The sequence below is a fragment of the Pempheris klunzingeri genome, chromosome 16 (assembly GCF_042242105.1).
Source record: "Pempheris klunzingeri isolate RE-2024b chromosome 16, fPemKlu1.hap1, whole genome shotgun sequence".
NCBI lineage: Eukaryota > Metazoa > Chordata > Actinopteri > Acropomatiformes > Pempheridae > Pempheris > Pempheris klunzingeri.
Window position 1 is genome coordinate 16,595,653 of NC_092027.1, and position 15,822 is coordinate 16,611,474.

At 41.3% G+C, this 15,822-nt stretch overlaps 1 protein-coding gene across 1 annotated transcript in view; it reads right to left on the reverse strand.

Moving 5' to 3' along the window:
* csmd2 (CUB and Sushi multiple domains 2) overlaps positions 1-15,822 on the reverse strand; it is a 218,311-nt gene that overhangs the window by 75,922 nt on the left and 126,567 nt on the right. The window contains exons 18-26 of the mRNA XM_070847122.1: positions 14,307-14,494; positions 13,428-13,616; positions 12,720-12,836; positions 11,985-12,200; positions 10,856-11,044; positions 9,491-9,660; positions 8,271-8,427; positions 7,854-8,045; positions 4,423-4,549 (exon numbers count right to left, since the gene is read on the reverse strand). Coding sequence (XP_070703223.1) covers positions 4,423-4,549; positions 7,854-8,045; positions 8,271-8,427; positions 9,491-9,660; positions 10,856-11,044; positions 11,985-12,200; positions 12,720-12,836; positions 13,428-13,616; positions 14,307-14,494 — 1,545 coding nt within the window. The remainder of the gene's footprint in view (positions 1-4,422; positions 4,550-7,853; positions 8,046-8,270; positions 8,428-9,490; positions 9,661-10,855; positions 11,045-11,984; positions 12,201-12,719; positions 12,837-13,427; positions 13,617-14,306; positions 14,495-15,822) is intronic.

The window sequence follows — 15,822 nt, forward strand, 5'->3', positions numbered from 1 at the left end:
ATAGAGAGAGAAACAGAGTGAGCTGAGACTCTCTCATGAATACAAAATAGTCTAGCTGTAATCACGAGTCCTGTGGGGTGTCTTCAGAGTACGTGTGTGTGTGCATGACGATGATAAATAAGTAAGTATGTGGGGGTGTGTATGGGTGTGTGTGTGTGTGTGGTATGAGGGAAAGAGGAAGAAGAGAGATGTAGAGAAAACATACGGTTCAAACCGTCTACTTTCATGCAACTAATTGAGATTGTGTGTACAAAGGCAATGTTACACTGAGTGCTAGCCTCATCAGTATATGTGCATGTGGCCTCTGCGGGACTGTCCCTGTGGGATCTTCCATCAAGGGTGAGACACGTTCAAACCATGGGCTTTAAAAGACGCCAAGCACATCAGACAGTACAACCAACCACATAGGGGATTGGCTTGACACCTGACCCAATCTGTGTTCCCAGAAATCTCTGTTCAGATCATGCACTGAAGGCACATGATGCAATAACATGGAAGCAGTGTTATCATACAGACAAAAGAACAGCCACAATTGTTTTTAGGCAGTAAAGGTGTGAAATTGGGAAATGAATCAGTGAGATGAGATAAAAGTAGAGGTTAGAGAACACACACAGACAGACACACACACACACACACACACAGACACCCATGTGCTTGCAAACCTGCCATGTTGGAAAAAACTTAATTTTTAAGAACAGACAAGAAAATACAACTTCACTGAGTAGAAAGAAGCCCTATTTTGAATGCTCCAAAAGTCAGATTGGTTCTCCAGTAGATACAGAACACAAATAAAAACACACACACACACACACACAAACCAATCTGGCAATACACAATATATGAAACTTTGCTTTGAGCTGTGCAAACTCAGTGAAATATATGTGCATTCATTTGAGTGTGAGGGCACCATTTCTGTGATAGAGCGTGACAAATGGGATGCATTGCATTGGAAAAGTGGTATATGTGGCTCCTTAAAAGGGAAACTCCACCTTAAAAAAATGACAAGCTGTATGTTACTTTAAAAAATATATATTTTACACCTCAGATTTTACCTACCTACCTTAAGTCTGTCCTTAAGATGAACAGCGCAGCACTGATGATCTTATCTAGAGACAAATCTCAGTGCTGCTCCGTCGACAGTGAACAATGGATCAACTACTGAGGCACTAGTAGTCGAATACATTTTGTTAAAATGTCAATGGTTGTAGAGATCAACATGACAGTCAAAAATCACTGGATTAGCACAGAGAAGTTGGGTTTACTGTAGACTCCCCCCTATGGGCGTTGAATTAAATCACACTCTAAATCCTGACTGTCTCATTTAATAAAAAGCACTATGGTCATATGCAATCTTTAATAGACGGCCACTATGATCTCACTAAACTGAACTGCGCAACAGAAGTGTGTGGGACAAAAACGATGAGAGACTAAAGAAAGAGGCAAATTCTTCTTTCTCCCCAAAGCCCTACTGTACAATACGGAACTGATTCAAATTTTTGGGAGTGGCTGTGGCTCAGGAGGCAGAGTGAGTTGTCCACAAATCAGAAGATCTGCATTGTGCTCCTCCAGTCTGCAAGTGTCCTTGGTTAAGACACTGAACCCCAAATTGCTGGTGTGTGTGTGTGAGAATGAGCTCCTCCTGATGAGCAGGTCAGCACCTTGCACAGTAGTGCCTGCCATCAGGGTTTGAACGTGCATGTGAATGTGTGAATGTGGTGTAAAAGTGCTTTGAGTGGTTGGAAGACTGGAAAGGTGCTATACAAGTGCAGTCCATTTACCATCTGCTCATCTAATACTGTGTTAGTCCTCTTGATGTCTTGTGACAAGACTCAAAACAGCTCCATACAGTGTTATAACACACAGCTCCTTACTACATACTGAACACCAATTCTTATATGAATAACCAGTTAACTGTACAGATCCCACCATTAGTCTCTGTAGCACTAACCATTGAATGCTGCATCAGTGAAATGGCTCATTGCCTCATTGCCTCCCTTATCATCTCTATTCCTTTTTCATTGTTATTATCTCTTTATGTCTATATTTCAGGTTCTGCCTCCAACCTATATCCTCTTTCCATCAATAACTTTTGGCAAACCAGTCTGTGGGCTTTTTAGATGTCTGCTGCCACTCGGCTCAATTCCTGGTCTCTCACATACTTAGTACGGTTTGATTAGTGTGCTTCCTTCAGCTACACCATTTGATACACAAGGAATCCCTCGGCTAATGCATTGCAAATTCTTCTCAATAATGAATTGCGTGGGTAGGATCAAAGGCAAGGATGTGGAGCATACCTTGCAGAGGAATGCCAGGGACCCAGAGGTAGCGAAGGCGCTAATGAACCTAAACTAGCAATCGTGAGGGACCTAGGAATGTCAGATGTGCATGCCATAGGACGGCATGCTCATATAAATAAAACTGTACAGTATTACACAAAATAATATGGTAGAGTGAAGGAAAAAAACTATACAATGCAGTGTCAAGGTATTAGGGATATATTTTTTCAGCGTTTTGGATTTACTCCAGCACACTGGATAATGTCCAAACTGAAGCTGCAAAGTGCCTGCAACAGATACCAAACTTTTGGTGATATCCAACAAGACACACCAAACATTACATAGAATTATTCTCATTCAAGTTTATATTAAAACTGTGAAAGTGTTTCATGTCCCCTGACATTGTTGAACTACTGTAAGTTTATAGAATGTATATTTGAAAGGTACTATGATTCCTACTCAATTCATCTGATGTCAAAGTAAACACCCTGAAAATAAAACTAATAGCAAGCATCTCAATTGTCCTTTCATGTAAAATCCTACTGTGTATGGTATAGTATTTACATAAAATGTTTCACTATGGTGAGCATGTGATCTTCTAGGTAAAGTTAATCCAATTTATGAGAAAAGAGAGATTATAGCCTTCCGGCTGAAACCATCTATTGTGTCCTCTGCCTCTTCCACATGTTCCTTCATATACACAGTACTTATGGATTTAACAGTATTCTCCTTGAAAAGCACCGTTCCTTCGAGTACCTCAGCTTACAAGATTATTACATTAGTTTACATTGCTGCGTCATGACAGTGCACAGACACAGTTAATATTCTGAATACATCCAACACTCTTTGCTTCTTCCATGCTTGTGGCTTTATGGCTATCCATTTAAATGCTCCCAAAACATGGAAGTTATCATAAGCATTGGCTGATATATGGCCGACACTGGTCTCCACATGCCTGCAGTCCAAAGCAGCCTAATGGATAGAGAACGACACTAACACCACCAGGGGGTAAGGCTTCAATATCAATAGGGGTTTGGATTGGTGATGGATCAGGGTGAGAAGAGGTGAGGTAAACAAAAACAAATTGTTTCATTAACGGCACAATTATGATGCCTAATTAAATGACTGGCCGTTTGGATCAGCTGCAACACTGGCAAAATAAATGTGCTGTAATGGCCATATATCTCTGTTACTGACTCTGAAAACCACAGGACAGAGCACACCCACAAACAAACATTTGCATAAATGGATAAATGTACTATTGTTATTTATGTATGAATTAAAAAAGTAAGCATTCACAGTCACTGGAGAAGTAGAGAAATAAACAGCGCTGCATGGAACCAACACATAGGAAGTGGAAGCTGTAGCTAATTACTTCCAAAGTTCCGTTATTGCATCAGAAATTCAACCTACTCAGTAAATATCTTCCTGGACTCTAAACAGAAGCTTAAAAAAACACAGAATGGGTGATACACTGACAGCATTACTTGGTAATGATCCGAGGTGCTTCTGTTTGAGGTTTACCATTCACAGCATGGTCCCCCTAGGAATTAATACCATGGGACAGTCCAAGAACACATTCAACAAACATGTAGGGATCCTGCAGGATGGGCAGAGGGACTCGGTGTGGAAAATGGTCCTTTGAGCTGCTTGGGCCTGCTGCCATTACAACCCTGATGAGCAGCATGAAAATTGCAGGCCATCAAGAATGACAAATTATGGAGATATCTTAATATCTGTGTTGGTGTAATATCTCAAGGTATCAAAAAAAAAAAAAACCTTGACCAAAATCATACACCTTGCATTATTTTGCTTACGTACATTTAATCAAATTCTTGACATAACATAATTACATATGAAAGCAAAATGTACTTGAACACTTGAAATGCTGTGGTGTAGTCTAAAACATGGAGGCTCTGATGTGGCATTTCCCCTCATCCAGTAGTAACTCAACTATTGGCCAATAGCACCTCACTGAAGATTGATTACATAGCAGCCTGTGAAAGTGATGAATACCACGGCAAAAAGGGTGGCTAAATTGAAAGTATATTGAAAGGTGGTAGATTGAAAGAAAGTCGGGAAAAGAACACTGTAATCAGAAAACTAGAGAGCATGAAAAAAAGGAAACAAACAACGTTGTACAGACCTGATAGTGCTTCCAGGGGCGGCCTCAATGGTCCACATGCAGTGCAGGTTGTGCTCATATGGAGCTGGGTAGCCTGGAGACAGGATCCGACCAGAGGGCTCATCCTTGATGGTGCCCCCACACTCCGCTAGAATGAGACGCAAAATCAGACCGATGAGGCGAGCAAAAATAAAGAAAAGTGCAAAATAAGTACAAGCACTTCAATGTTCTGTAAGTCAAATTAATAAAAGGGTACAGCGAGGTTTTACATACTTAACGTACCAGAAAGTGCATCATCCCACTTGCAGTAAAGTGCATCACATCAGTTTCCTCTCATCGTTATTAATTATTGACATAGTAGTCAAATGCTCAAATGTGATGTGCTTCATCATCTTGTTTGCAATTTGAATGATAGGAGGGAGAGAAGCCAACTCAATATACTCTATCCGTATCTCTTTGGCTCAGCAAAGGCAATCCACCATCTCAACCAATGACCTCATCCTGTTGCCTTTGAAAGGTGATGGACGTGTTGACTGAACAACATGACATTCAATATATCAGACTCAAGTGCAGTATAACTTTTAAAGGTGATGTTTTGACTGATGTGGCAAAATATTTGCATATATTTTTAGGTATCAATCACAGAAAAGTAGAAGTATCATTGATATTAGTATCCACTAGGCAACATCGTAGGCAAAACATCATACCTACAGACTTTTTCATGCATCACTTGTTCATCAGAGGAATGCCACAGAGCACTACAACTACTATCACTACCGTTTGTGGTAGTGATAGCAGTTGTAGCAGTGGGCTTTATGATGGTTCTAGTATCGTATCACGGTTCAACAAGCTCCTCTGAGGTACACAGCACTCACCAGACCATGAGCTCAGTCTCTCAAAAACGACAACAACCAAACAAGCATCAATGAAACTAGAAAGCAAAATCAGAGGCCAAAACATTTTGTCAAGAACAGTGAGAATAATGGAGTTTCTTTTCAGCCTCGAGTAATGAATTGCCATCAGAAACGCTCTGTGACTGAAAAGCAATTTTCAGCCCCCCTTCAATTACCACCTCCTACCCTTATCCAAAAAGTGAATGAAGAAAAAAAAAAAGAAAATGTTCTCCTCTAACATCAGACTTGAAGTGTTTTTGTTCAGTTTTCTGAGGCCATCTTAACTGACAAGACGAGGGTAAAAGTGTTCTTGTTTTTCTTCCTTCCCTGGAGAGGAAAACAGATCCTTCAAAGAGGAGGAAAATGCAGGAATCATACTGATGATGGCGGTGATGACGATAGTTGTGAAATCCATCTGTGGCACTGAGACCCGGTAACGGAATGCAGCAATGATGGCAGACACACAGCGACTAATGAAGAGGTAAACTAACTAAGGAACTCACTATAAATGAACATATGATAATACGGTAGACACACATAGAGGGAAACTGACCACCAGACAGGGAAGAGCTGTGCGCATCAGACATAAACATTGCGTCAGTTTCCATTTGACAGACATGCCTTTCCTGATCTTTGCAAATAAATATACTATTTCTCTCTTTTGTTTCTCTCCAAGTCTCCCTCCTTCACACTTTCTGTCTCGCTCATGCATTACACGTTTAAACAGCAATAATCACAAGAGCTGGCCTCGGATCATTTTTGCTGTCTAAGCATGAACACACAAAATGCACATGCACACACACACACACACACTGTAAATAGAGTATAAGCAATAAAAAAATAATTAAATATGTGATTGTCATTTGTGCTAATACTGTCATGGAGGGAGAGGGAAATGACTAAGGAAAACATTCATCTTTATACTCCCACTGAGGTTTTTGTTTCTCTTCACGCTTTTCTCCTCTGCTTTGAGTTTCTTGTGGAAAAAAAAACTTGCTGTTTTCATTGGGTGGAAAAGAGAAGACGGTGATCCATCACAGTAAGACAAAGCCATCTCTTTCTTCTTGCTTTATGACCTAAGAAACCACTGCTCAGTGCTGCCATGACAGTGTAACTCCCTTAGCTTGGAGTGGCAGAGTTTCAATCTTTGTCAGCTTCAACATACATGACGGTGATCATGACGGTGAACAGACAAAGGGTTGACTTTACCAAAGTAACAAACTATGTGCTATCAGCATGTAGAAAGCATTTGTATGTAATTATGTACATACATATCACATGCACTGTAATATTTAGTGTCAATAGCATACAACCCAGTTAACAGCAGTGTCAAACCAAGAGCTGCTTAATGTTTCAACCTTGCAAGTTCCCTTTTCTATGCCTTTGAGTGCATTAACTGTCCCTACTGTTTTCAACTCCATTTTTTCTCTTTCCTCCCCTGTTCACTATATCCCTCTCATCTGTGTTCAGTGTGTTCTCGCTGGCAGGAAATTATCCCACTATTACAAATGGAGGCAGTCCCTCCCAAATTCTCCCCGGGTGCTCGGCTATCGCCTGCAATGAAAGGGGCATGGGGAGGACAAACGTGTTCGGAGATATACAGTATGCTGAATTTTGTTTGTACCCAGACATGAAATTACCTGTCAGTTGGGTTGAAACGAGAGCCAAGCAATATTATTCTAATCATCTTGGCTGATGTCAAAGAACAACATCCTGCCTGTTTTCTTTACTGAGCTTCTGGCTGCTTTCTGAGACACTCTGTCAAAATGTCGCCCAGGAGAAGATCCGAAAAAATTGCTTCGGGTTTGTTATCATGACACCATATAGGTGGTGTGAGTGTGAGAGAGAGAGAGAGAGAGAGAGAGAGAGAGAGAGAGTGTGTGTGTGTGTTCTCAGTTTAATAATTTTGAAAATAAGAATACTATGTTTGTGTCAGCTGGCAACAAGTGAGAGGTGAACTGCAGTTGAACTCTCCAAACAAAAACATCGGATGGCTATACCCCCAGAGATATTATCTCCATACCATTGACTTTAAAAGTCTCCGCACCTCAGACAGCCAGGCGGTTAACAACCTGCTTAGATGCTTGGGTGTGCTGTTGATATGGGAAGAGTCTTATTTGGTAAAAAAAAAAGGGGGAAAGAGGGGGATTTGCAACCATGATGCAATTTGAATATGAGGAGCTAAATAGAGCACAGTCATTTTCGATGAGATAATGCGCTGAATAAGGTGCTGGGAATGCAACCAAATGAATGCCCCAAAATAGCAGAGCTAAAACAAACCACAGAGCTTTTCTAAACCTGCACTGGAATATTCACATTGTTATAAGGATGGGGAACTGGGTCAGACATTGTAGTTCAGCTGAAAAAAAAATGAAACTGGTTAGGATTAGCAGTGTGCAACAGCAAAGCAATCTCTGATAAATACTGTAATATACTGTAATACAGCACAATGCTCTTTTACACGACCCGACACTGATGTAAGGACAGGTAATGAGCACCCAAAATGATATTGGCATAAACAGATACTGCTGCGACCACTCCAAGGAGCATCTGACTCACCGACACAGAGTGGGAGGGGGCTGTCCCATGCCCTCCTTTCCCCCCTCAGGCAGGTGAGCACCTCTGGGCCTTTCAGGGTGTAGCCTGGGTCACAGCTATAAGACACAGTGCTCCCTGCGAAATGACCCTTGTCCTCCCGCTTGTAGCCAAACTGGGGAACACCTGGATCCTCACATTTCACCAGCTCAAAACCTTGGAGAGAGAGAGAGAGAGAGAGAGAGAGAGAGAGAGAGAGAGAGAGAGAAAGAAAAGGAAGAACAGTACTAGGATTAGGAGGATATTGAAGAAGAAAGCATGAAAGTGATTTTTATGTGGCAACAAGGAGGGTTGGAAAGCAAACAAACTATACTAAAATGCAAATATTAAATGCAAAGAAATGTGTGTGTGTGTGTGTTTGTGTATAAGAGTGTTACTCACTAATGAAGTGCAGTTCAAAGCCTTTACTGGTGTTATTTGCATTGCTGATGAACTCCAGCCACATGGAGCTGGAGGTGGAGTTCAGGGTTGTGTCTAGCAGCTCGCTGCCTGTAAACACCCCCAGCAGACGAGCCTTATTACTGCTGCCATCAAAGACCTGAAAGGGACACAGGGAGGGTGGGAGAGAGCATCTGAATGAAGATGATCAGGTCTGCACAAACATATAGCACAAGGCTGAACGCTAAGGCTGCATGATGTTAGAAGGAACTTCATTTGCGATATCATTTGTTCTGTGATATACGTTGCAATATGAAAAGAATTCAGGATATTCAGCAAATGCATGCAGTGTGTCATTCGTGCACAGATACACAATTTCCAATCATTTTCATCACGTGGGTACTTTAAAGTCTCTCCTCTTCTAACAAAACAACCCCCCGTCCTACTTCTACCACATCTGATTCAGCCCTCCAGATATCAGACATCAGGACTGTGGAGAGAGAACATGTAGAGAGGTATTTGAGAAAAGCAGCATGTTTCTTGATGAACTTTACAAACTGATTTGTGTGCTGCAGTTGTGTTATTTACAGGTAATCTACCTTTTCTAACAATGTTCAAATGTAGGTTTAATCTGCGTGGTGGAAGATAAACGGACCTCTGGCTGGCGATGATAAATGTCCAAGTACAGACAGATCAGGATACTGCACGTTTAGTGTGTGCATTGTGCGATATGGTCTCCTCTACATTCAGGCGCAGACCAGGTGATATGTGTGTACAACAATGAGTTTGCTATGTGCTCTGGTGAAGACGTGCACTTGATCAGGTTGTGAAACAACCAAAAAAGGAAGTGCTCATTTTCAGGTTATGGTCAACACTGGCTTTTTGATAAATTGATGAAGTACACCCCTTCACCAGAGCACACTGGGAACTGATCAAACTTGTGTACCCAAGAACCCTTAAAGTGGACTAAATTATGCATTATCAGACGGACTTTTACAGATTAGTCATGGAAAATGAGAACCATGCAGATTTTCCTTTTGTATTAAGTAGCAAATAAGTTGTACCATGACCTGTTTGACTTTATCTTACTTGATGTCGTGTTGCATGTCCAGCAGTGTGACTATCGCACGTGTGCCGATCAAAATGCTGATACTGAATGGATACAACGTGCAGCCCTACTACATGCACACACGGGGAGGGTATGACTCCCCCCATGACCTTACTTTGAGTATGTCATCCTCCTCCAGTCTGAAGTCTCGTGCTCGTAGCTGGATGCCTTTGCCAGGCTGCGTCTGGATGGAGTAGATGCACTCGTGGTTGTTGCTGTAGTAACCAGGGTAGTTGGGTGAGAGCAGCACCCCTTGCATGCCAGTCACGGATGAGCCGCATTCAGCTAGAGAAAAAGAGAGGGAGCAGAGAAGAAGAGAGGAAGGGAGAAGGTGGTGGTGTTGGAGAGAGCAGAGGACATGTCAATCGCTATATGCTTGAAACTCAGCGTGGATTTATTCATGCTGTCATGCATAGGGAGATGGTAGAGGTGATGGGAAGAGAGATACGGTCAGTGACTATACCTGAATGTTGAGAGGCACATCATCATAATCACAATGCAATCTGAATATGATTAACAGTAATTTCGGCTCCATTTGAAAATAGCTTTTTTCTGAATCACATCAGGGAAAGAGTGAAAAAAAAGTGGGCAAAGTTTTCTATAGAAAAAGAGCTGCCAGAATTTAAATGACCAAATGTACCCAGAATTTTAAGTTCATGAATGCAGTGAGGTAAAATGGGGTGAAGTGATGGGACTGCTTGAGAGCGATTTGTAGAAGTTTCTAAAGTAAGGCTGACTATGATTGTGTCATCACTGTCAACAGTTAAAGATTTTGATTCATCTAGAGGCAAAAAGCACCAAAAAACACTATAAACCAGAATCTTTATTCCAATAGATAAATGGGAAATGAGAAAAGGGGCAAAATAGTCGAGTATATGTAGACACAATTATATTAGACATATGTTTAAATACTCAAGACAAACATTTAGAAACAAAGCCAGTATTAGCAGTTCAAAGTGATCTCCCATATGCAGTTACTTTTAAACTGCATTTTGGATATACTGAAAAAAACACAAGTAGGTCAATTACTACCATGGTCTGCGCTTTACCTATGATTAGGACCATAAGGATACAATTTATTTTCAACAAACTAATCCATCTTGTAAGGTTTGGAGCACCATTGAATCAACATACTGTATGACTTGTCATGTTTCCCAGGCATTAGTAGCAAGCAACATCAATAATTAACATATTTCAGCTCTTTAATGTTATCCTCATTAGAGCTACTGCTCTATATAATTTGGACAAAGTCAAAAAGGCTGCCTGGGAAGCTATCCAACCAAGAGACAAAATGTGGGTGGATAGGAGTGATGATAATGAGGAGAATTTAAAGGGAAATGCCTCCTTTCCAGTGTGACTGAGAGTTTTGTACATTTCTTAATGGGTGGGTGTGTGTGAAAAGGCTAATGGGGCTAAATGGCATTGTGAGGGGGGTAGAGGGGGAGTGACAAAAGTCAAAATAAAGCATGTGACCACCTACCAACACACCTTGGCAGAGGGGAGCTCCACACCCGCCTCCTGCCCCCTAAGCAAATCACCCTCGCCGGACCCTCCAGTCGGTAACCCGGGAAACAGGAGAAGATGAGAGCGTCGCCCACTCCGTACTGCAGGCCTTTTCTGGTACTGAAGGGTGGGATTCCAGGATCCTCGCATGGCTCCAAATCGTACTCTTCAAAGACAGAGAAAGAAGAAAAAGAAATGGTGTGAAGTTACTGTGTTCAGAGATGCATTGGAGCATAAAAATAACGGGTTCACTGTGATGTGTGTTTTTGTTGTGGCTTGGTTTGTTTTGTCCTATGATGTCCACGCGTTGTCGATGGTTAAAGTGTAAACTGAACCTATTAGTCTTCGGTCATGCTTTGAAAGGTTGAGAAATGTTCCACCCTGATCAACGTCTCAGATCCCACCTAACCAACACAACACGTTCTTTAGTTAATCGAAGCATCAGGCGCCTTTGAGGGGCCATTTCAAGTAATGCATCTCTACATTCAGGCCTCCAATTATCCAGCCATAGATTTTCATCCCACCTGTAATATTTAACATTTTTTGAAATGGGTGATATTTGGTATTTCAGTCTGTCAGTAACAGTCTATTACATTTTGTAATTTTCTTTTTTATTACGTCTTAGTGTTCAAATCAAGGGAGATCAAGTGAGAGCCGAGGGAGGTGAAATGATGTTCTCAGTAGGTAGAGCCATCTGTGCTCTGCCCTAATTGGTTCATTTAAATTTAATCAATTCTCTTGACGTTAACCATTTCATTATTCACTCTTGAGCAGCTGTAACTACATGTTTCTAGGACACTTGGGTTATTATTTGTTTCTTGTCTATGGTGACCTCCTCATTACTAAATGTTTCTGTTTGTGTCAATAACCTATTGAAACAGAAAAGGTCAAAATAAGTCTCTGATCCATACTCAGGAGCCAGACTCTCAACATAAACCTTTAGTGCTCAATGTTCTAACCTTTTTCTTTTCCTTTTCCCAACCTCTCAGATTCAATCTATTCTAAATGATTAGCGTGCCTCTGTACTGTGAGCAGCACCTTCAGCTGTTCTTCTCTTCCTGCTCTTCTCGCCTCTCAGTATTTTCAATGACTAAATCCATTCTTACCGGAGAAGGTGATGTTGAATCCCTCATAAGAAACAGAGAAGTCAGAGAGAAATCGGATCTGAGCCGTGTAGTTTCCAAACAGGCCTGCGCTGAGAGGTGGAGGCAGTGTGGAGCCCGTCAGTCTCCACAGAGGCTGAGAAAAGCTGCTGTTCTCCGTCACCAACAAGTGGTCGTGGGGGCTCTCGAGGTGGAAGGTGTGGAAGGTGAACTGGACACCTGAATAAAAGAGGAGGAAAGTTCCATTGCTTTTTTTTAAACTTTTGAATAAGTAAATTGGAAGTCTTGGTTTTCCCATCACTTTATATATGTTTAAAAAATACATTCTCGCAAATTGGATTTGCAATGAAGTAAGGAAAAACACTAACTACATAACTAAATGTTATATTCACTGGAGACAGGCCAGAGTGTTGATGATATTCAATATTCTCAGTTTTGTAATTCATACAGCATCAATTCCCTATCTTCCTCCCCTACAACTTATCAAAGACATTACACCCACACAGAGAGAGCATCAGCAAATAGGCTATGTCAATTTGATGTGGGCATTCTACCAAAGGTGACATGACTGGAAAGTCGTCCCATGGCGCTGTAGCCCTAGGCCAGCCTCTCAGCACTCCGGTCTTGCAGAGAGCTTGTTCGGCAAAATAAAAAAGGCCACTCAATAGGGGGAAATGATGTTGTAAAGGAAATTGAATTTGACTGCTGCATGTGTTGTCACCGGATTTCCCTGCTAACCTTTGCCATGGGAGGTCTCGATTATCCACGTGCAGTTCAGGTTGTGCGGGTAAAAGTCTGGAAAGCCAGGTGACAGGATGGTGCCAAAGTTGCCCTGGATATAACCTCCACACAATGCTGGCGACGTGAGGCAAATGGAAACGGCAGAAGATGGATGAAGGAGAGAAATGGGAGGAGAGCAGAGAGGCAAAATCAGAGAGAGGGCAATACAAAGTGGATGAAGATAGAAATTTAATTTCCCCCAAAAAACATGTGCATTTGCGATGCGGTAAAACACATTTTATAAGAGGTGCCCTTCAAGACAGCATAAAAAGGAGAGACTGGTATCATCAATATCATTACAGAGTGGGCAGAAATCAATACTGTCCTTAACTGTAAAAGCATTTACAGATGAGGAAAAGGGGAAACATCAAAGGGTAAGCTCACCATCATACATATAAAACATTTATGATGAAATGAGGCAGAAACTTTTAAAGTCGAAAATAAAAGTCGTTGAAAGAAACGTTATCATCTTATATGGATTTTATAATAACTCAAAGATATATAGCGATTTAAACGTGATGCAATATGAGGCAAAGTGCTCAAAAGGATTTCTCATGTTTTCCCAGGAACAACATACAACAATGACTTTAGCTTTAATCCCATTTATGAATAGGAGGAAACCTGGCAGGAGACTATTCATTTCTAGGTCAATATTATGGAACGTACCATCACAGCTAGGCAGGGGGCGGCTCCACTGAAAATTGGGTTCACATTCTAATGGCTCTGTGTCACTAAGCGTGTACCCTGCCTCACAGCTAAATGTCACCAGAGCGCCCACATAGAAGTCATTGCCATGTCGCTGCCCGTTCACAGGTATACCAGGGTCCACGCAGTGATCCGACTGTAACTGCAGGGCTTGAGAGGCAAAAAAAAAAAGAGAGAAAGAGAGACAAAAGCATAAGCAACACATGATCTAAGACATACGCTGAAAACCCACCTGCTTGCAGTGTAATTACGAATTGCGACCTGTTTTGTATTGGCCAAGAAAGGTCAAAAATGGTTAAAAGGCACTTTGTTTTCCCAAAGCAATCCTGATAAATAATTTACTTTTTCAGCAGGAATAAACCAATGAGAAGTTTCAGCACTCGTTCGCACTCCAGCATGCATAGCTTCCGCCTAAGTAGTGCTCATGGTGAATTATTGAAGCTTTGCAGAGATTTACCACAAAGAAAGTGCAGAAGGTTACCGGTGTGTGCTTCACAGGTAGAAACAAGGATAGAGCTGAATTTACTGTGTGTGTAAAGATTGGTGTGTGGGAAAGGTGTGTGTGTGTGTGTGTCTGTGTGTGTGTGTGTGTGTGTGTGTGTGTGTGTGTGTGTGTGTGTGTGTGTGTGTGTGTGTGTGTGTGTGTGTGTGTGTGTGTGTGTGTGTGTGTGTGTGCGCGTGCGTCTGTGCATACGCATGCAGTCAGGGATATCTGAATAATCTCAACCCATTTACTCTCTAATTATAGGTGTTCTAATAAGAATGGTTTCATGGTAAATTGACGAGCCTGCAGAGATTGTGATTACAACCAAGAATGAATATATAGCTGTACGTTCTTACTTTCGTAACGTATGCGGAAGCCAATGTCAGAGTGGCTCTTGTCTGTCGAGAAGAGGAGATACAGGAAGTTGGACGTGCTGATAAGGAACTGGGGAACCTGGGTGCCTTGGTAACTACCAATTAGAGGTGAAGATGGAAAACGTCCATCGCGCACCTCAAGGATGTCATAGTTGACCTCTGTGCGGAACCTGTGAACAGAGAAATAACTTGAACAAAGCCTTTTATGCTTCGAATAAAAATAAAAAAACAAAGTATTTGTAATGTACTACAAGTGCATTACATAAAGTTGTCACATAATAATAATAAGGATCTGAGTCTATATATAAAGCTACACAAGTGCTAAGTCAGGTCTACAATATGATGGATGCAAGCAGACAAAGTGAGCGACTGTCCGGAGGCTCCAGACCACGAAAGGCCCGCTGGTCATGTATTCCTTGTATGTCAGTTGGTTTCTGCAAATTTGTTTGGGAATATGCTCCACGTAATCTGAATATCAACTGAGAAGATAAGGGTCTTAAGGCAAGTTCTACATCATTACCTGTCTAACAGAAGGGCAACGTGTCAAAATTAAGATGGACTATACTCCATATTCCAACCAAATGACCACAAACAGGGACTCAATTAGGGGCATACAGTTAATTTTTGCCTTAAAGCCCCCAAGTGGGTTAATTAGCTCTTGGTAAAATGCGAACACAAGTGAAATTCAGCACTAATAAGGAAATCTACAAATCAACCAATTATACGACCAGCTAAAAAGAATGATAAAATGTTAATGCTATTAAAATCCTAAAAGTTGCATTCTATGCAGACTGGACAAAAGCGATTGATGCTTAAATGAAACTCAATAATTGAATCAAGATTTTGACGAGAGTATGAATAAGTTAGCTCTGAATATTTCGCATTTAACCAACATTATGAAAGCAGGAGGATTAAACTTAAATATGTCTGATCTGCACAGTTCTAGAAAATTCGGAGACATTTGGCACACTTTGGTGAGTGCATCTGTGTAGCATATGCGTGTGCGTGTGCGCGCGCAATGCGTTGTGTGTTTCCGTCTTTGTTGCTAGAGCTACTTCATCTTCAAAGCCATGAATAAATTGCTTAGTTTCAGAAGCATGTCATCTAAATGAAGCGGTTTGTGATATTTTATTGATGTTACATAAAAATTAAAGAGCAACAAACATTTATGTTGTATTCATTTTGCATGGCGTGCTGCCTTGGCAGGGGTGAGGATGAGATGAGCTCACAAGCCTTAGTGAAACGCTAATGTAGCGTTTGATCATGTGACTGTATGTCTCCCTCTCGAACATAAGGACAAATTACTTCCTCTCCCGTCTCTCTGGTCGCCCTTGACAGACCATCTCCACTTAGATATATGGATTTACATTTACAAACTTGCAGGTATCGTGCAGTTTCTTTGTGTCTATGTGTATTTGTGCATATGTGTGTGTGCGTATAAACAAGAAAGGTTATCTGTGGATCTTCGGAGTGGGGGGTATCAAATGAAAGGATCAAA